This window comes from Penicillium crustosum (genome assembly GCF_028827405.1).
Source record: "Penicillium crustosum strain IBT 35664 chromosome Unknown utg000001l_segment0_segment0, whole genome shotgun sequence".
Classification (NCBI taxonomy): Eukaryota; Fungi; Ascomycota; class Eurotiomycetes; order Eurotiales; family Aspergillaceae; genus Penicillium; species Penicillium crustosum.
In genome coordinates this window covers 4,468,589-4,488,572 of record NW_026623122.1, presented here as the reverse complement: position 1 = coordinate 4,488,572, position 19,984 = coordinate 4,468,589, and the positions used below count along the sequence as shown (strand labels likewise).

Genomic DNA, 19,984 nt, shown 5'->3' with positions numbered 1-19,984 from the left:
AAGCATATTAAGGGGGTTAATTACCGGAATACTAGTAGAAGGCCAAATATCAAGAAGGCTATAGAACATACAGTAAGACTATTAAATCTATATAGTCTATTATATTCTAACTTATATACTAGGCAAGTAGTCCTACTACTAAGCTAGTATCTTTCTCCTAGGATAGATAGAAGCGATCGATTCTTAGATTAATCACTATATCTCGTCTCCCTTTCTAGTTTATTAAGTATATAGCCTTTTAGGAGGTTATTTCTTATACTCGACTTCCTATAATACCCCCCTAAATACTATCTTCTAAGGTTATAAGACATCGGCTTAAGGACTTTATTCTCGAGGTATAATAAGACGTTCTTCGAAAACTTCCCCCTAATACTAAGCTATCGCTTATATTAGATTGCTAGATATCGCTATTTCAATAGGCTTTTATAGCTATAATAGGCTATTTTCTTAACTAAGATTAGGAGTATTGAGAGATCCTTCTTAGTTTTAAGCCTCTTTCTAGATCTTATTCTAATATCAATCTTAGTACTATTTTAATATCACTTCTACAATAATACGATATCACAAACCGTATACTCGCTATTATAACAGATAACGCCTCAAATAACAATACGCTAATATCGAGTCTCTAAGACTCAATTGACTCACTTAAGATTAATAATAATTCAGCTATTATCCGAGTACTATATATTATATATATAATCCAACTAAGCCTTAATAATCTTCTTAGCAAAATAAAAGCAATACTAATAAATAAGATAGCTAAGTTAGATTAGTATAAAGGCCGGGATAAACGCCCTTACAAAGGTCCTTTAATAAAACTATCTAAAACGCTTAAGATTATCTATACTCTAGATAAGGTAAGACTTTAGCCCTAAATCTATACTTAACGCTAACCTTAACACTATTATAGATTAGGCAACTAGCAGTTTTTATTAATACAAGTCTATAACGGCGGGATTTATTATATAAGCTTCAATCTATAGAACCGAAGCTTATACCAATTTAAGATATAAAGACCCACTAGAACTCGACTTTTTTAATACTCTAATTAAGGATGACACGGTGAATGGGAGGCCAGAAACGGCCGCTTTTGACGCCGTTTTAGGCCGCTCGCTCACCGTGGTCGGTCTTGGCGTCACGTGGACCAAAGCCCACGCGCGACTCGTTTACTGCCACCTGCGTTTCGGGTTGGCCGTGCCTAGTGCCTGGGCCCATTGATCGACCGATGTCCATTCGTGCTGCAGCCGCCAGAGGGCCCCATCCTCGTTCACCCTCAGTCACCCTCCTGGCGAAGGGGAGCCATTTTTGGCTCCTCCGGTTGACCGTTCTGCTCCCCTGAGTTTCCATAAATATCGATCACCATGGCCCCCGACCGACAGTCCTCCCTCGCTCTCCAGCAACTCCCCCAGCCCCAGGTCTGGGTTTCCAACGGGTGACTTGCTCAAAGTGGAATAATATCACTCACGACTATTCTCTCGTGCTCCTACTCGTCTTTGCTGCCCCTCTTCAATCCCATACTGTGTTCCGCTGCCATGCCTTCTCCGTGGCCTGCTCTGCCTGACAGTGAGAGCGACACTAGCTCACGCCTGCCCGAGATCTTCTCGAACAACGCTTCAGACTCTGAAACCTCCACCGCAACTAGCATCTTCGACCCAAGCAGCGAATCCGAATCCGAGTCTGAAGATGAGTCCGAAGATGAACTGGCTTCGGAAGATGAAGAAGAGCAACTTCCACCAGAATACTATCTCCAGGAGGCCGAGTCTCTTGATGTCTCCCAGCTCCGACAGAAACGCTACAGCCCGAAAACTCAGGAGAGATTGGATGAGACGCAAGATTTTTGGAATAGGTGAGACATCATTGCAACATCTCGCTTCTATTACTGGGTTGGCTGATTGTTCTAGGTTCTGTAATGGCACAAAGCGCGGTCCAGTGGAATGTTTGTCCTGGCTCTCTGATACAGAGGAGACGGTACGCTTCCTCAAGGCTCTCTTCTCCTGGCGGTGTGACCAGCGACGTGGAAAGGATGGACGTCGCACCCCAGGAGTGAAGACTAAAAGCTCGCTCGACTTATTCTGGAAGTGGTGGCATCTAATCTACAAGGCCGAGGTTGGACATGAGCTCAGCAAAGATATCCAAGTTAAGATCCGCGATGTGAGATCCCGATTGAGTATCGATATTGCCATGGACGATACGCGACTGACGTTCCATAGGTGCTCGCGATAGTTGCCACAGACAAGAAACTTTCCCTCAAAGGTCGACCGAAAGCGACCATGTATATCGAGGATGTGGCCGAGTTTGCCCGGGTGATCCTGTCCACGACAGAGATGACTTTTCCTTGCGGCTGGTACAGGATGCAACTCCTCCTTTTCTGCCAGCTGGCCGCCATCACCGGTAGCCGTCCCGGGGCACTACTGAAACTTCGCTTCCAGGATCTCAAGTTGACACTGGTTCGGGATCCGAATGGAGGACGTCCTCGACTTTTCATCTACTTGAGACCGGAATTCACAAAATCATTTCTTGGTGAAAAAGAGTCGTAAGAATATTCCCTCACTAAGCCATTCCTTATGCTTGTCTTTCCTCCCGTCATATGCTTCTCAGCGCCCTTTTGCTTATCATTTTCAACCAGAAACACATTCCCGATTCCGGAGATCATCTTTGATCCCACGTTGGTCCTTAGTCCTCATGTTTTCCTGCTAGGCATGCTATTCAGAATTGGCGCATTTAAAAGTCTATCAAAAGACAGCCCTGTGATGGACTGTCCCGAGAAATTGTACCGTCTTCGGATCCTAGATGGACTTGGTGAGCAGGAATTAAAGCTGAAGGACGAAATTCTCGATCAGAATGTGTTTTGCCAAGCAGTACGAGAGGCTGATGGCCTTCGAATCGCACTCGAAAAGGGACTTACCGGGTCATGGCTGCGTTACAGAATGAAACGAGGTGGTGAGATTACCGGCTTCGCGGAAGTCGCGAAGCCATATTGTCTTCGATATGGCGCAGCAAAAGCGTTCAACGATAGTCGTGAGTGACACATTGCGCATATGGGATTTTTTTGGCTAATGCGTTCCTCTCTACCAGCGGACGTATCAAATGAATTGCAGAACGTGATGCTGCAGCACGCCAGTATTGATACTTTTGTCCGGCACTATAGTGTGGGTATCCACGTAGATGCCCAGGCAATTGTACGGGGCATGCCCGCTCAGAAACAGCTCATGCGGTTTGCCTGCTCAATGAGTCGATCGATTGATCCTCGCAGACCCTATCGGCTTGAGGATTCGAGCTGTATCAAAGACATTCCCCGCGTGCGTACCCTGGAAGATAGAAAACAGGCGAGAAAGCGAATTCGAGACGCTAAGAAGCGCACCTATGAAGAAGCGCACGCTGGATTACAGCAGGAGTTCGGCGATAACCCACCGCAGAGTGGCCCTCATTCCCAAACAATCCGTAAGCGGTGGAAGGCTAAAGAGAAAGGTGTCAAAAAGTTACGCCAGAAATTTGATCATGCAGATGAGCAGTATGATCGCGCAGTGAAGCAATTACGAAATGAGAAGGGATGGCAAAAGCACCGATTGATTCGTGAAAATCTGGAGCGGTACAAAAATGAGCAGCCGGTGATCGACAGCGAGCGGCAACTTTCCGGAAAAGTTGTTGACGAAGAAGTTATGGGGGCGTTACAGCGTACCGGCTATATGACACCGCAGCATATGACACTTATCGACAGTGTTCTGACTCTACCGGGTACAACAGTCGAGAAAGAATATGAGCGTCGAATTGCTGCAATCAATGCAGTGATTGCGGTTTGTGATGCGGAAGAGGGTGCTCCCTCGCGGCCTTATGCCCCGCAAAAACGCACTGCCGATGCTGCCGATGCTGCCGATATGCCACCTGCTGCCCCCCTGCCTAAGAGGCAGAAGCCTATCCCCTCAGATGAGAGTGGTGATACTTTCTCTGAAGCGATCGCTTCTGTTTGCGTCAAATTTCCAGGAGAGAGACCAACGATCTGCTTTATTTGTCTTGGTAATACCAGACTTCCAGAACGCGAACGCCTAAAAATGTACAAGAACCCCGGGTCTCTCAGCCGACACTTTGTCAACAAACATATCAAGCCGTTCCCAAATGACATGCACTGTGAGTGCAACATTTGCGGGGAAAAGCTGATGTCAAAACCGGGACTCCTGAACCATGCGCAAAGAATGCATGGAACTGTCTCCTGCCTACCTTTACCAGCTCTTGGCCTACCCCTTCCTTGAATATTCGATGTTTCATGTTTCTCTCTTAAATGTGTCCTACAAAGCGAGGTCAAGCATGTACAATATGCAGACATCCGATCGCGCAATTCTTGATTTTGAGGAAATGCGGATGACCACTTGTAGCCAAAATCTCTAATAACGAGTCATAGTAATAAAATCAGCGCATACCACGATCGACAAGTTATAGCATTACCTGCGCCGAATCTTCTAACCACGGCGAGTATTTGGATCTCCATATACTCCATCCAAGTGTCCCATGCCGATCACAGAGCTCAGAACTTCACTCAGTAGGCTATTGAAACACTACTTTACATACCTTCGCCTTAGAGGCATGTGTGATTTATAGTACTCCAGAACCTTTATCAACCTACGAGCTGCACTCAGGGTTCCTTTGCCCTGTCTGCTCTAGTGGGCTGCAAATTTTGAGTGCTACTGCACATTAACGCTCGTCGAATAATAAATTTCACTACAGTACTTCCGGAAATCGGTGTCACCACCTCAGGCTCTTTGATTGTTTTTCTGTCTCTGGTGCCAAGAAGCGCTAAACCGTTTTTAGAACCACCTAATAATATCACCGGTCTAGGCTTTGTACAGTCGAAATACCGGATTTTGTATTAATTATTATCGCTCAGGTTTATTACCTGTCAGAGCTAGAGAGTGCTACTAACAGAGCGATGTAAAATCGTATCTACTAGTATGCACTTTGGCGAATGGGGATCAGGCGGAACCAGCTAAAACGGGATGAATTGATTGATTGTAGATAAAACGAGTGGCAGGCAGAGGTATGTTAAATACACATCTGCAGAATTGGTTCACGGTTGATATGTGGACGGAACCTATTCTTCCATGTCTTGGAAGACCCATGGGATACTCGAGAGTGACTTGTAAGTGTTGTCTCGGGACCCCGTAATTACCATACAAAAGAGGGAGAAAGGTGGGGTACTGAGTAATAGCGAACCATGGCTCCTAACATAGCCAAATATACGCTCGTACTTATTCATGATATGATTACCAGTGAAGAACTGACCGCTTCCCAGATGGCTGATGCTGCTGACTGCAGCAAGCGCGCCATCATCAGGATCCGTAAGTTTTTGGTATGAGCAAGTGAAGCCTAGAATCAATGTTTATCAACCGACACTAACTATACCACAGCGATCGTCGTTTCCAGGAAATAACAACTTTGCGCCATAACATGAGCATTATAGAAAGTGGCCATATCCGATTCCTGGAGCTTCACCCAGTTCTCCAGATCCTGGTCAGACACTGGCGCTCTCAGATCATCTGCGCTTCACCGAATCTGGTTTGTCTTCTGTTCTTGCTACTTTCCCGATATTTCGGGTTATGGGGAGACCGGGACCACTTGAAATTGAAAACATTATTCGTCAAGAAGGTGCGGTTGGATTTAATTATCTCATGGTCACCAGATGCATAACAAATAACAGCTCATTACTCTTGGAGCGGCGTACATGTGGAAGATCGAATGGCACAAATGAGGGAGCGACACGTTCTGCAGGCCATATGTGGCAACAAGAACACGGTACACAGCAGCTTCTGTGTATTAACAAGTACAGAATTCCCTCCGGACATGGACCATCGAAGTAGTACATGTATATCTATAATTGGCTACTTTCTTTCAATTAGTATTTAATTGAGATATATTGTCGCAATCTACTTGGTCTAGACTCTTTGACTTGTATAACGCGGAATAAAATAGCTCAAATAGGAGTAGAGAATGCAATATGACCAATAAAGGGTCCGCGAGTGGAAGTACATAATCTAAATCAAGATATTGCTCGTTCGCCTGCAAGGTTGCCTCGTATCTGTAGCCTTAGACATAAAATCTTCACATTCCCATTTTTTGACTAGTAGCTGCTCCTAGTGACATTACTGTGCGTTCCATCTTTACTACTCTCAGATCATTCACTCGAACGCCTTTGTCCTCAACATGTCGAGTGAGTTGGTTTTGTTACGGAAAAAAAGCTGCGCTAACATTGAAAGCTATCACTGCGGCTTCCCTCGAAAGTGCAAGGGTATTGACGCCGATACCGACCACCGAGCAGTCTCAATCACCACATGCAGCAGTATCGGTGAATCTTGATCAAGATGCCTTGACATCGCTCACGGCGGCTTTCCAAAGCTCAGCGTTGGAAGACAAGGCTTCTGTTACTTTTATCGATACTTGTGCAGGGGTGGCTGAGATGATAGGCGATTTGACTCATCTGCCGGCAAAACCCCCCCTCTTTATATATCGACCTCGAGGGCGTCAACCTCTCTCGACATGGAACGATCTCGATTCTGCAAATTTTTGTCCTCCCGCAAAGATCAACATTCTTGATTGACATATACGGCCTGAAGGATAAAGCGTTTTCTTATCCTGCACCGAGCGGAACTACACTTCGGGCTATCCTTGAGTCGCCTTCTATTCCTAAGGTGTTTTTCGACGTCCGCAACGATTCAGATGCTCTTTTCAGCCACTATCAGATTGAATTATCAGGCGTGCAAGATCTTCAGTTGATGGAGCTTGCAACGCGCAAGTTCTCGAAAAGATGCGTGAATGGACTAGGTAAATGCATAGAAAACGATGCTGGAATGACTGCGGATGAAAGAGCGAATTGGAAAGCTTTCAAAGACAAAGGAAGAAAATTGTTTGCACCTGAATGTGGTGGCTCTTACGAAGTTTTCAACACTCGACCCCTTCCAGATGAAATTCGACAATACTGTGCGCAGGACGTACAATTTTTACCCAAGTTATGGCAAAAATATGATGGCCGAATGACTCGACAATGGGCAACGAAAGTAGAGATGGAAGTGAAGAACCGCGTACGGCTCTCCAAATCCAAGACATTTAACGGCAAGGGAAGACATATGGCCTTAGCACCTGCAAACTGGGCTTAGCCTTGTCGGATCAACGCTCAGGAGAGCGCCTGGTGTCCGTGGCGAAGCAGATGTGAAATGCGAGATAGAAGATGATTATCTATGAGATGCCAATCAAATCAACATTTTTGCTGGATTCGTGTGGTGTAACTTTCTAGTGTCTCGCTCAGTGTTTGATGGTAGTGGCATACAGTACAGAACTTATACATTCTATTTCTATCAGGTCTGCGAAGGTACGGCTCTTATAGTGAAACCAATCTTTAATGGCATTGTGAAAGCGTGATATTTGCCGGCTGGCTGAGGTCAGCTGGGTGACCCCGCCTTCCTATTTTGACTTGGGAGTCCTGAATCTCCACCCAGCCCCACTGATCGCCACCAATAATATTGAATGACGTCGTTGCTCTGGGTCGGTTCCCAACCGTACACTGATATTCAAACCCTATAGTAGATTCACGTGAACCAGGCCTGGGAAATCGCGACTTCTGTCGAGGTCTAGTCCTATCACGCTTACATGTGGATGCTTGCGGTGAGTAACTCAAACATAGCGCATGTATCCACCCTGGTCGGAACTCTGCAGTGGGTAATTATTATGACTTAGGACTAAATCAATGATGCAAAGGACCAAATGTTATACTTTGAACAGAGTAATTCCCCGAAAGTCTGCTTCATGCCAATTGTTAATTGGTTAGGCACCAAGTAGTGTCGTAATCGATACAGTGAACAGAGTTGTAGCCCTTGGAGAATAAAATAATCAACCTCCGCAGATTCTTACACTTCAATTCAGTGAAGATATACCCACCCTCTTCAGTTATTAAAATCATGGGAGGAAAGAAACATATTTGTTCAAAGTGCCGTTCGCGCAAGGCAAAACCATCTACCAGCTTCGCACCCGAACCCGAGCCCGGGCCAGAGCATGTTGAAAACAATGTTGAATCACCTGAGGCCATCGAAGCTGAAGTTGAATACCCTATTCAATCTAGTGAGGCTATTGGGTCAGGGATTTCAGAGTCCAAAGATTTATTAGAAGGCCCCTACGAGGACGATAACTCAAGTGGATTTGTCCTTGATACACCACAGTCTGAAGCAACGGTCAGAAGTGCCCAACATGACGACGTGGCATGCATGAGGGTAAATTATGTGAGTCAAAAGTTTGGTTGATGCATTTTGAACTCCGCTTATTATTTGCAAAGAAACAACTGGACTTGACACGTAGTCACATGTTTGTTTGGTGCTACCGGTGTCCGGCAGCCTTGTTGATTGAGTATGAAGGCCATGAACAATTGGACTTCCTTCACTACAAGGATACAACGCCAGAACCATCATCTCATTTAGTTGCGACTATATGCCGAGCCTGCACCAGAAAAAGACCCAGCTCCCATGATCCATATCTGGATATAGCAGTGTGTCGCGTTAAAGGCATGATGATATATAAGCACGCTTGCGAAATATCTAATCGCACAGTCAAAGTTGCCACAGATACATCAGGCCGCATACTCTGTGTGGACATGAACAAAATCTCGGGAAAGTTTACAATGTCTTCTGTGTTATATGGGCTTGATACAGATTGTTTCAATGGAAGTACCTCGGGAAAAGGTTTGTTAGTCCCGCAAGTTTCTAGTTGTTTTATTTAAGTTGCCAAGAAAGTGCGTGAATAACACCAAAATAAACGCTTTATTTAAACAGCAATATAGCGCTGAAACCGTTGTATTTCCTACAATAGACGTGATCCAACGATTAATATTCGTGAGTACATCGATGTCTTCACGATGGAATTTCTTACACAAGATGATCTATATCGTTACCTTCCTGCTTCTGATACGATGATGTCACTAGTTATTCAACCTGCTTTGCCTTGGCTTCCAAGGAGATGACTAAACATGCTCTTCTCAATCGCAACAGCGAAATCAAATGTTTTAACGAGGGGTAGGAATGGTAAACCCTTGAGTAAATTTCAAGTATTCTAGACCCGCTTACTAGGACTCTTGTTCCTAGGATCTACAGTATGGTTCCTAGGCACGCTCTTGGTCGCTCCTAGGGATCAGACTTAGAGTTCCTAGAGGACACTTTGTTCTTGAGGTGTTTCTGGGATCACTTGATCCGTGCCTAGGAGCGCGTCTGGCGTTCCTGGGCTGTGGTTAGTTCCGGGGAGCCCCACATCTTGTTCCTGGGGTCCAGGGGCCCGAGCTAGAGTCTACATCAGGTCGATGATTGGCTTCCAAGGAGATGACTAAACATGTTATTCTCAATCGCAACGAAACCAAAATGAATACTATATGTATCAACGAGGGCTAGGAATGGTAAAACTTTGAGTAAATTCCAAATCATCCGGCGCAGCAACCGGTCCTTTTCTTGGACGTTTCCGATACTGTATTCTTGTATACCCGTGTTTTGGTAACTACATTTGAAACTATTATGGTGGATGTCCCACAGCGAGCATCCAATTTCACTTCGCTCGTAACGCAACACAGTCTTTCGTCATCGATCTTTCCTGCGTCGCCTTCCCAGCGTCCCTTCGCGAACATTTAGAATATGTCGAGGCCACTCGGCGAATGAGGGAGCAAGCCGAAGAGTGCAAATGCGAGCCTAGTGCAGCGATGCAATCGCGATTAGAGAAACTGACACGCGAAACCTCCAATACATTCGGCCGGTTGGAAAGAGCACTGAGACGGAAGGTGCGCCATGAGTTTGACCGCAAATAGGCCATCATAGACATTGAGCGACAGCTCTCGGGGGCTGCTGTTGATGACAAAGAGGCGAAGAAGGTACTTCAAGTAGAAGACTAGATACTACCGGAGCAGATTGATCTTCTTGAGAAATTATTCATCTGGCCTACCTCTCAATCCCTAGAGGCCGAGTGGTAAAGAAGGAACGCTGCCTCATTTTTGATACCCCCGCATCAGTCTCAAAGTTATGCTCTCACGATAAGCTGATCTAAAAAGATATAAGAAAGTACAATCTAACTAAAGCATGAGAATTTGTCTTTTACATTATTACACCCCAAATAATATCATTCTTGCTCAAGCAGCCTGATTTGGACTGGTGGCACTCTGAATGCTGCTTGTTCAGAGTCAAGCCCGGTCTCGGCTAAATTAATTTCCGAATAGCCCTATACCTCCTGATTTATGCACAGTAAAGCTATAGTCCGAGTAACCTTCCATATTCGAGGCTAGAGCAAGTCTCTCTGCTTTAGTCCTTGCCCACCTTTCAGTTATCTACGGAAGTAATATTGTAGTGGTTCTCATATCATCTTACCCTTATAGAGTTCCCCTGCACGACCCATATGTATCTAGAAGCGTGACCACAGTTCCCAGAGGACTAGAAGGCCGGTAAACGACGGGAGAGCCCAGGAACGATCTATCTCGCTCCCAGGAGTGACATGTACAGTTAGAGGACATTAAGCTCCCAGGCCATGACCATGATCCTGGGAGCGATAGTTAAATATAGCTCCCTGGCGCAGCATATCGTAGATTAACCAGCAGAACAGCTAGCTGGGTTTAGACCAGAACAAGGCAGGCAAATGAAACGGCGTCGAAGAATTGAGAGACCGCTCATTTGTCCTTTATGCGCATGTCAAACGTGAAAGAAGTTCTTGGTGAAAAGACCGACATTCCAGTTATCGCAAGTACCTAAAGTGTCAACTGGAGGGATCGGGATAGTTGCCGAATTGGTTAGGATAATAAAGTGCTTTGCAGCACTTAATGTCTTATGTATGCTATTTCAGTTTTGTGCAATCTAATCGGGTTACATACATATGTACGATGAATCACGCAAAGTAGTGTCCAATCGTCTCTTAGCAGTAGCCCACTCGAGCTGCTGGCTCTCTGGTATATAATGAGCCTTGTGCCCCAACTCTGACTCAGTCAAACTTCTACTTTCCTCCCACCTGGTCAACCTAGCACCTAGGTACACATCTCTTCTTTTAAAGCCACGATGACCAGCCCTTCAAGCACGATTCTTATTGAGGATGACGAACTACCCCCGAGCTGGCGGTCAGGGAATTCACAGGCCCAAAGGACGTCTCCACGTACATCTCTTGAGACCCCAATTGAACCAAACGATGCTACGAGTGGTAACATAGAACCATCCCGCAAACGCAAAAGGGCCAAGAGAAAACAACCTGACACTCTGGTAGAACCTTCCCTCCCAAGACACTCCGATTTCCTGAGCTAATGATGGACCAGGATACCTGTTTCAAGAGACTGCGTAAGACATTTGACGAAAGAGATCAAGAAGTTGAAAAACTCGATCAGGAGGTTGAAAATCTCGAGCAAGAAGTTGAAAAGCAGCAAAAGCAAGTCCAGGAACTTCAAAGCAAGCTTCTCCAACAGGAAGACCAGCATCAAGAGGAGCTTTCCCGACGACGCATTCTGGACTGCAAAATATGCTACAAGCAGCCGGATTGTTGGCATATTCTACTATGCGGGCATATGATTTGTGAGACATGCGCAGAACGACTTGATCAAAAAGTATGCCCTTTTTGTAGAGCAAGCTTTTCGGGGTTTATCAAATGCTATCCATTTGCAGGATAGATGTGCATGTATTTTCTAATATGAGCTCGACGCATTTGGTGATTCAACTCGAAATCCTCTTTCATCAGCCTAGGAATGATTATAGTTTGCGAACACTATGAAGTATATAGTATACAACTAAAGGATAGGGTCGGGACCGTGTCAGTCGTGAACGCTCAGGTTATTTTCAATTTTCTTTCGATATAAACGTCGTCTAACCGCTCAACCTTATCACTCTACTTCTTAAATTTAGTCCGAAATCGCCGGGTTATTCTATTGTTTTTACAATTTCATGAGGTGGCTAGATAGAGTGGATAATCCGTGTTTGTCCATTAGTATGGCGTGCTAGATAACCGCGCACAAATCCCAACTTCCGGGCGATTTTGGAAAGAAGTCCCATTCTGAGGCAATAGAGGTAATGTGAGATAATCGAACTTAAAGAGTGAAATATTAAATTTATGTTGTAGAAGACGCTTATGCTTATGCACCTTGTCCACAATGCGCTTTTTTGCGCCCTATAACCATTACGCCAATTTCCTATGTCCGGTTAACACCGCCAGAGTCGAAAATTATCGGCATACAATATTCCAGATAATAGAATATTCTTAGGGCTCGAAAATTTCGGGCTATTAATTTTAGAATTACTTAAATTATATAGCCTCTTAAAATTTACGCGCTATAATTTTCCAAAAGGTCAAATATTCTAAACTTCAAATTTGAAAGGGATATTTTATTCCGGCTTATTTAGAAATAAAGCTCTTTAAAATTTAAATCTTATTATTTTCTCCTCGCTCTTATCTTCTTATCTAGAAATTTATCACGCCCTAGGAACATGTGTTCCAGGAACGTCAGAGCTGCTGCTGTCCTTGAACTATTCGGGATTCGTATATGGACCGAAGTGCGGCTGAATATTTGGCATAGGAACCAACAGGTCCTGGCTGCAATCAGGAGGTCTGCACGATAGTAGGTAGCTGGATTTTATAGTGGTGGTTGAGAACCGCCGTCTATAAGCCACTGTTACATCGGGAGAGCATCTCGCTATTCCCAGTGTGGTCGAATAGAACCCACTGCGGAGACGACTACGGTCAAGGATATCTATCATACCTAGAGGTACCCCTGGCTAATGATAACGTTCCTAACTTTAGAGTGGGGCTTCAAATCCCCAACGCACCTGCCAGCACATGCATCGCCTTGTCATCGGCGTCTCGGGCCGTTGGTGCTCTAATGCTCACGTATTTTTTCTCAACCTAAAATCTGCCAAGATAATTGCGGCATTTTGTAAGGATACGGCTACCTAGGGGAATGCAAACTGTGGGAAGAGTATGGCCCAAGAATGTTCATTTAGAGTACATAAGAGGATTCCATAGTAAAAGCGAGAGATATGTTGTGAGTCTTGACCTGAAACAACACATAGTCGTGGGAAGATCATATATCCCAAAAGTATGTTTTATTCCGCAAGGCGCTTAGGACGTGTCACCGCATTACCCCTCGCCTTTGCTCTAGAGATATATAGTGGTAATTTTCGCTCTTTTTGCACTCTGTTAAGGCACCTCATGAGCTAAGTGGGCATTGCGAACAAATACTATCACGTGTAAGTCCTATATTTTGATCTTGATTTCCTAAGAAATATCTCTTAGCATGACAATAGACATGTCGGCATCGAATGAGCCCCTTACTAGAATCGAAGCAGTAGTTCGGCTTCAATGTCTGGTACAGACTGGGAGCGCAGCTGACTACGTTTCCGAATTCCTGAAGCTCCGAAGCAAAATCACACGGGAGACATTTATTGCATCCATTTTCTTCATTAGCCTTAAAAAAGAATTGCAAATTGGTCTTCGTCAATTAGGGGAGCTTCCTGACACGTGGGAAAAGATGGCAGAGAAAGCGATCGCTGTTGAACGTCAACTTACTGAGGAGCGAAGGCAGAATGGTCAGTGTTTCAGTTGTGGGCAGCCTGGCCACGTAGCACGAAACTGTTCAGAATAGTCTTACTCTATTGGCAATGAAGATCCTGTGCCCCACTTGCAGTCGATTGGGCTATCGTCAGTGCTGTTGTTGGTGCTTGAATTGGTGGTTTGATTTGTTTGCTAGATTGAAGTCCTACTAACCGTGCCAAGCCCACCAACATCAGGTAGTGTGTTGGTGGGCTTGGCACGGTTATATGTTCAAAAACCGCCATTGCACTTTTGCGCTTTTGCGCTTTTCGTGCTTTCATAACGTTTGACGTTCTTTAAAAGCCACTCCCTAGCCAACAAGCATACGACTATAAGAGCACCCACTTCCTGATTTCTTAATTCTACTTTCCAGCAAGTCTAATACTAGAGTCCCGAGGCATATTTTAGGCTACAGACTAGCAGATGGCGACTACAGGCCCTCGTTCAAATGGCTCTTCTTCGAAAAGAAAATCAATGCGTCAAAAACAAGGTCGTCGCAAATCCAATTTGATGAAAAAGGCACGCGAATATAGTAGGTTGTGTGAAGCAGACGTCTGCGTCGGGATTCGCCTTCGAGAAACGGGCCAAGTGTTTATCCTATCGGCGGATGCCTCGGGATTTTGGGGATTTCTTGGGTCGCAACTAGTATGCAGGCAGAAACGAGTCACATGACCAATGCTAACTTTTCTAGGCCTCCTATTATCCGACCCCATTTTTAATCATGGATCAAGACCTGGGGAAGGCTGAAGAAGGTATTATAAGGAAACCAAGCGAGGCAGATCTTCTAGCTTAAATACTATAACTGAAATTAATTCCCCGGGTGTGTCTTGCTAAGACTGGCTTGCGTACCCAGGGGCACGTGATCTCATCTCAATATCCCAGGATACTTTCAGCGCTCTAGGCCCTTCTATGAAGAATAAAGGCTCACAGGGAATCACATAAGAGATTGAACAAGTGGAAGCTGACATGATGGTTTTCTTCCAAGAACGAGAGAAAACTGGAACAACGTATGAAAGTCTTTAGGTGGAACGATACATAGTGAATCATTAGCGCATAGATGGTGCCTATTCCATTGGCAACCCGTAAAAGCTCGACGATTGCGTCCGCTTGTTCTGAATCTAACGGATATTCCGAGAGAGTCCAGTAAAGCTTGTTGAAACTCACATTTCCAAGTTGGTCCAATCCATGTCTAGTAGCGAAGTCATACAAACGAGCATGCACCAGCAGTGTCTTGGGATGTTTGCACAGGTGGTTTCCATCCCCACAATGTGGCAAAGATATCGAATTGTCGGTCTTCACCTGGATATCTTCATGACTCGCAAAATAATTTTCTTTCAAGGGAAGCAGATCCTGCGTTGCAATATCGATTTCATCTTCGCATGAAGCATGACTCGATTTATCGGCTGCTGGAATAAGGACAGAGTAGTCCCCACTGTGAAGGTACTGAAGAATATGGCCAAAGATATCCTCAACATCGTCGTCAACCACATATATTATTTCGGGCGAACTTTTGTAACGACACCGGAGGCTTTGGATTATCCCGCTGGGCGCAGCGAATTTCTTCCCGTTGGGGCCAACCTCCAGGTATGCGAGGGGGGAGATAAATTGACTGGGTGTTTTTAGATAACGCCTCCAGAGGAAAGGAAAGCGTACTTACTCTGGCCGTACTTGAATCATAACGAGATATTTCGTCGGTGTTATCAATTAAACTCGAGGCAGCACTATATACAGGAGCATCAGAAGAAGTGAGCAGCATGAGTTTAAATAATTGATCAGTGGCTAACAAGAAATGTGTCGTCTACATGCTACCTCAATGTGATTGCTCCAGGACGCTGAGTCAGCGTCCTGGAGCAAGGCCCACGAATTTGATCATCTTTCTTTCATGGTCTCCTTGACCCCACTGGAACGCCCAGCCCCGCTACCTGCGTCATTTGCTAGCTGGAAAAGGGGTATCTTGGGTAGAGGTTGAGATTGATCTTGGTGTGAGAGGCTCGCCCGTATCCAGTCCTACCTTCAGTATCAAACTGGAGGGTTCAAGAGCCCCTTTAGGGACGTTTACCAAGAAATCGAGGCTAGATGAGCTTTACGACGGATTCAACTAAAAAGCTGGACATGGCGCTTCCATAGATGGAGGAAGAGTGTTTTCTGGCCTATGTTGTCCCCAGGCCGACAAAGACACAAATCCAGTGCCTTAAGGCCAGTCATGTAATGGATCTGTGGATCTGCGTCCAAGCGGGCTTTGAGTCTGGAGATGTGGGTCCGTGGTTGGGAAGCTGTGGTGGGAAGGCTTTGGCTTTAGGCACTGTGACCTAGCACAGTTGATTCGAGGCCACCGATGGAAGACAGTGGACGTGGACCCACTTTGGACGTACGTCCACGGCTCCTAGTCTAGGTGGGCTTTATAGCTGTCAACTGGCGGCCACCCTGGCTCAGTGACCATAAGGGTCCTCGGTCTTCTGACTACGGTCTATATGGGATACAAGTATTTTGATCTAGATCTCAAGTGCATTATTATCGCCTACTGCCGGCGTTTTGTCGGCCGATCATCATCGCTACCGGGTTCAATTACTCGTGCGATCGAATTCACCGCCTCTTCACTCACAACCAGATCGTCGCCGAATGTCATGAATATCGTGTTCGTGCCATCCTCAATTGCCGCATCAAAGCACTGCCCCGGTGGGACCTGCCGTAGATTCTGGTCATAAAACGTTGCCTGACGTTCTCGCGCGTTTTTGGACGCCATTCGCCCAACAGGAGAGGGGTCAGATGGATCGACCACCATTTGGTGGACCAAGCGATTCCAGTCGCCGTGTTCATCACGTGCACGGAACATGATTGTCACTGCAGGATGCTTGGCTGCATCGCTCGCTCCTTCTCCTCGCTCACGAGACTTGTCTTGTTCCTCGGGCAACTTGTCTGACCCAGTTATTTCTATCCGTGTGCGCGTATCGGTCTGCGCGGGAGACTCTCGTTGTAGTGACGACGAGGGGCGCTCTACCAGAGTGTCCTTCTGCGTAGCATCGGCGATAACATGAACCTGCGGCGAAGCGTCCAGCGGTACAGACTCAGACGACCGTTCTTCCTGTTCCGATCGGACATTCCTTATTCCATGGTGGTCTGAGTTTTGATCGATCGAGCTCGAAATTTCTGGCTGCGGTTCTAACTCGACCGAGCCTGATCTTTCTTCCGGTGCCTGTTGCTGGTCCTGAGTCAGGCCAACTTGACTAGCCACGGGCCATGAACTCTGCTCTTCATTCATCTCCAACAAAGGATGATGCTGTGCTTCGAGGAAATCAATTTGAGTACCAGGTCTTGCTGTCTGTTCCTGATCAGCCGTTCGTAACAGTGCGTTTATATCCTGCTCCAGAGTTTCCTGTGGCGGAATGGATAGCTTGCGGGTTTGTTCGCGCTGTTGCGTGCGGTCGTATGGTTTGAATTTAGCGCTCTCTCGCAGCGCCGCACTTTTGGTGCCCACAGTCCTAGAGGGGCCCGATGTTATCTCCGATGCCCCACGTCCTTCTAAAATTGCCAGTGCTTTTTCAACTTCTTCGGATGAAGAAAGCTGCGCTGCTGTTTCTGCCGCTTCATTCTCTTGTTCGCCTGCGTGCTCTTCCATATTGACATCTATCGAAGATTCTCCCCCGGCTATGTTTTCCTCGCCCCCCCCCCGCGGCTGCTCGTCCTCGGCATCAGCAAGACGGAGGATTTTGTTTTCCTTGCCCGTTGGTGCCATAGAGTCGTGATCTTCAAATCCGGCGGCGAGGAGGTGTTGTTGCCTCTCATGCGAATTCATATCTGGGTGTGGTGGTAAAGAGGCCATAGATGTCAAACGAAACTCTCCTGGTGACTGTGGGGGTTGCATCAAGGACAGTTGGTCGTGCGAGACCGTTGATACTTGTAGTTCCGTGGAGGTATACCTTGACGCAACAGAAAGCGAGGGAGGTCTCGAGGGAACAAACCCAAATCCAGCGTGACTATCTTCTGATTCTTCTTCGTCGCTGAAACCATGATCCCCCTCAATAATCTCGCCATGCTCCAGTTCATCGGCTTCGGCTGGTTCCATATGAAGAAGACCCTGCTCATTTTGACTTATTATACCCCTACTTCCAACGAATCCAAATCCTGTCTCGGATGCTGGCTCCACTACCTCTCCTATCCGGCTGCCTTCCGAATCAATGCGCGCGATTTCCTTGCCATAATGACGGCCCGCACGTGAGGATCGGTGTCTTCGCTGCTGTCGTTGCTGTTGCCTCTGTAGCTTCTTCGCTTGCTTCTGCTGACGTCTCCCTCGGCGTGCATCTTTCAAACGTTGCCGCTCTAAGTTGCTATCCTGCCCGGCTCCTGTACCCGCAGACCCAACCCGTTCTCCTTCATCTTGCGGCGAACTATTGCTCGGAATAAAAAGCGGGGACATTGGCAAGTCTGGAGTTGGAGATATACCCGCTGTGTCGTTATTTTCACAGGGCATTGACAGCTTGCTGAAGAAGGTAAAGTAGACACTGCTCCTCACCAAAGTGGAAGTAGCTTTTCGTTCCCTTTGGAGGGAATCACCATGGAGTTGGTCGATGAAAAGGAATTGACAATCTTGCAGTTGGGCTTCGGTTTGCGGATGTCCACATCGAGATTCCTTCTTGGATTCCCTTCCACCAACGAATTGTACTGGAAGCTTATGGTCAAGAAGGACGGCCCTCAAGAAGCACTCGGTGACTTTGTTGATCAGAGATTCAATTTCTTCCCTATTGTACCGATAACGATCTGGTCGACGGGCTCTCAAAAGAGCATCTTGCGCAATTTGCCGATCGGGCGACTGCTGGATGAGCTGCTCAATTTGTGGCGACTGAAACCCAAGTCTCTTTGCGAGTACAGCCATCTCATACAGTATCATAGGCTCCACCACCTCACAATTAGGCTTCGCCGTAGGATTTTTCTTCTGAGGCTTTTTGGATAACTTCGGGTAGTGACGCATAGCATAGAGCCATAGTTGTCGATATCCAAGTTCCGCTGGGTCCCCCTGGGAGTGCGAGTAAGATCGAAACCCAGCTTCGGATGTTTGTATCAAGAACTGCGTATGGGTGGAATCAAAAGACAAGAAGGCCGCACGCGTGGCGCCTCTAATCGTGGGGAATGATCTGGAAGGTATGATAAGCCGTTTGATGCAGTTCGCGCATGATTCTAGGTACCAGAGATCCTTGAAAAACGTATACAGAGATGGAATTATGCCCTCTGTCCTCTTTAATCGCTTCCAAATTGAGGTCCGCTCGGATGCTGTGAAATTTGAAAAGACTTCGCCACTGTGTACAAGACCTTTCACGGTGGTTCTATCCTTCGAGGAGACTCCAGGTGCCAGGAGTTGCAATGTTTCCACCGTATGAGGGTCAACTTTGAGCATCTTAGCACGATCGTGTCCCACGAGTGAAGACCAGTATTGCCGTAGCCTAGTCAGCGCGTGAACTATCTCCTACGAACGTAATCAGCATCTATGTTTTTTTAAGAGTCAGACGACCTTACCTCGTCGCAGCAAATAGCCAGAGCCTGCGGAAGAGATCCGATTTGCATTCCATGTATCATCAAGGAGGGCAAGCCGAGTAACGAGTCAAAAGCAGCTCGGACGCTCGGATGAGACTCAAGTCCGCGAAGCCGCCTGGCTTTGTTGTCTGACAGCCGCGCCAACCATCGATTTTCGAAGTGTGAATTTGCTTCATATCGATATTGCCGAACTTTCAGGTAAATCTCACCATCGCTTGGAACTCTCTCGTTGGAATATTCATCGACAAGGCTTGTTTGAAGATCGGGACTAATGTCTTGGGGTTGTCAAAACTGCGGGAAAGCATGTGGTGGATTTCTGGCTTACCATCCAAATACAAGTCAACAGTCCACCATTGGTCGATCGATGGTAAATAGTGTTCTCCGGCCTTTAATCGATGTTGACCATGAAGGCACTGTATGGAACCAGTGGAGAAATGGAGGTGTGGGTAGCGGCTCGGTTGATCAGTCATCATGTCAGCGGCGTTTACTCGCCCTGCTTGAAGAGCCTCATGGAGATGCTCTCTTGACACAACAGCGCTCACGTGGTTGTATATATCGAGTCTTCGACAACCTTCTTTGTCAAATATCTCACAGAGTCTTTCCACATTTTTTGTGTTCATATGTTGCGAGATGGATGGGTGGGGGGTAATCTGGCTGATGTTAACCTTGGCTGTTCCTTGGTAAGTCCGACACCTTTCTGTCAGGATCTGCAGCTCAGGATCTGTGTATATAGACTCGTCCATTGTGCTGGTGAGGCAGAATCTACGTAGCAGTAGAGTATCGGTTGTTTATATTTGACTGGTCTTGGCCTCACAGAAGAAAGGGTCCACCTAGCTGATTCAGCGTCCTGGTGACCAATGTGACTGCAAAAGCTGGGGGTGGCCCCCAAAAC

General features: G+C 46.4%; 9 protein-coding genes across 9 annotated transcripts; 5 read left to right on the top strand and 4 right to left on the bottom strand.

The window, feature by feature from the left end:
- Positions 1 to 1,104: 1,104 nt before the first annotated feature.
- On the bottom strand, positions 1,105 to 1,350 carry N7487_001677 (uncharacterized protein; the record flags this gene model as incomplete). Its single annotated transcript, XM_056869425.1, has 1 exon — positions 1,105 to 1,350. The coding sequence occupies one exon, from the start codon at positions 1,348 to 1,350 to the stop codon at positions 1,105 to 1,107; it is 246 nt and encodes an 81-aa protein (XP_056734209.1).
- Positions 1,351 to 1,535: 185 nt separating this feature from the next.
- Positions 1,536 to 4,250, top strand: N7487_001676 (uncharacterized protein; the record flags this gene model as incomplete). Its single annotated transcript, XM_056869424.1, has 5 exons — positions 1,536 to 1,849; positions 1,905 to 2,154; positions 2,214 to 2,536; positions 2,630 to 3,021; positions 3,079 to 4,250. 5 exons carry the CDS (start codon positions 1,536 to 1,538, stop codon positions 4,248 to 4,250), a joined length of 2,451 nt encoding a protein of 816 aa, XP_056734208.1.
- A 959-nt stretch (positions 4,251 to 5,209) lies between these two features.
- N7487_001675 (uncharacterized protein) lies at positions 5,210 to 5,682 on the top strand (the record flags this gene model as incomplete). Its single annotated transcript, XM_056869423.1, has 2 exons — positions 5,210 to 5,333; positions 5,456 to 5,682. The coding sequence occupies 2 exons, from the start codon at positions 5,210 to 5,212 to the stop codon at positions 5,680 to 5,682; spliced, it is 351 nt and encodes a 116-aa protein (XP_056734207.1).
- A 513-nt stretch (positions 5,683 to 6,195) lies between these two features.
- N7487_001674 (uncharacterized protein) lies at positions 6,196 to 7,145 on the top strand (the record flags this gene model as incomplete). Its single annotated transcript, XM_056869422.1, has 3 exons — positions 6,196 to 6,202; positions 6,249 to 6,439; positions 6,510 to 7,145. The coding sequence occupies 3 exons, from the start codon at positions 6,196 to 6,198 to the stop codon at positions 7,143 to 7,145; spliced, it is 834 nt and encodes a 277-aa protein (XP_056734206.1).
- A 798-nt stretch (positions 7,146 to 7,943) lies between these two features.
- N7487_001673 (uncharacterized protein) lies at positions 7,944 to 8,282 on the top strand (the record flags this gene model as incomplete). The annotated part of the gene is made up of 1 exon (XM_056869421.1): positions 7,944 to 8,282. The coding sequence occupies one exon, from the start codon at positions 7,944 to 7,946 to the stop codon at positions 8,280 to 8,282; it is 339 nt and encodes a 112-aa protein (XP_056734205.1).
- Positions 8,283 to 11,290: 3,008 nt separating this feature from the next.
- On the bottom strand, positions 11,291 to 11,533 carry N7487_001672 (uncharacterized protein; the record flags this gene model as incomplete). The annotated part of the gene is made up of 1 exon (XM_056869420.1): positions 11,291 to 11,533. The coding sequence occupies one exon, from the start codon at positions 11,531 to 11,533 to the stop codon at positions 11,291 to 11,293; it is 243 nt and encodes an 80-aa protein (XP_056734204.1).
- Positions 11,534 to 13,989: 2,456 nt separating this feature from the next.
- N7487_001671 (uncharacterized protein) lies at positions 13,990 to 14,359 on the top strand (the record flags this gene model as incomplete). The annotated part of the gene is made up of 2 exons (XM_056869419.1): positions 13,990 to 14,211; positions 14,258 to 14,359. The coding sequence occupies 2 exons, from the start codon at positions 13,990 to 13,992 to the stop codon at positions 14,357 to 14,359; spliced, it is 324 nt and encodes a 107-aa protein (XP_056734203.1).
- A 131-nt stretch (positions 14,360 to 14,490) lies between these two features.
- N7487_001670 (uncharacterized protein) lies at positions 14,491 to 15,243 on the bottom strand (the record flags this gene model as incomplete). The annotated part of the gene is made up of 2 exons (XM_056869418.1): positions 14,491 to 15,175; positions 15,224 to 15,243. The coding sequence occupies 2 exons, from the start codon at positions 15,241 to 15,243 to the stop codon at positions 14,491 to 14,493; spliced, it is 705 nt and encodes a 234-aa protein (XP_056734202.1).
- An 841-nt stretch (positions 15,244 to 16,084) lies between these two features.
- On the bottom strand, positions 16,085 to 19,835 carry N7487_001669 (DUF3723 domain-containing protein; the record flags this gene model as incomplete). The annotated part of the gene is made up of 3 exons (XM_056869417.1): positions 16,085 to 19,024; positions 19,075 to 19,367; positions 19,418 to 19,835. 3 exons carry the CDS (start codon positions 19,833 to 19,835, stop codon positions 16,085 to 16,087), a joined length of 3,651 nt encoding a protein of 1,216 aa, XP_056734201.1.
- Positions 19,836 to 19,984: the final 149 nt, after the last annotated feature.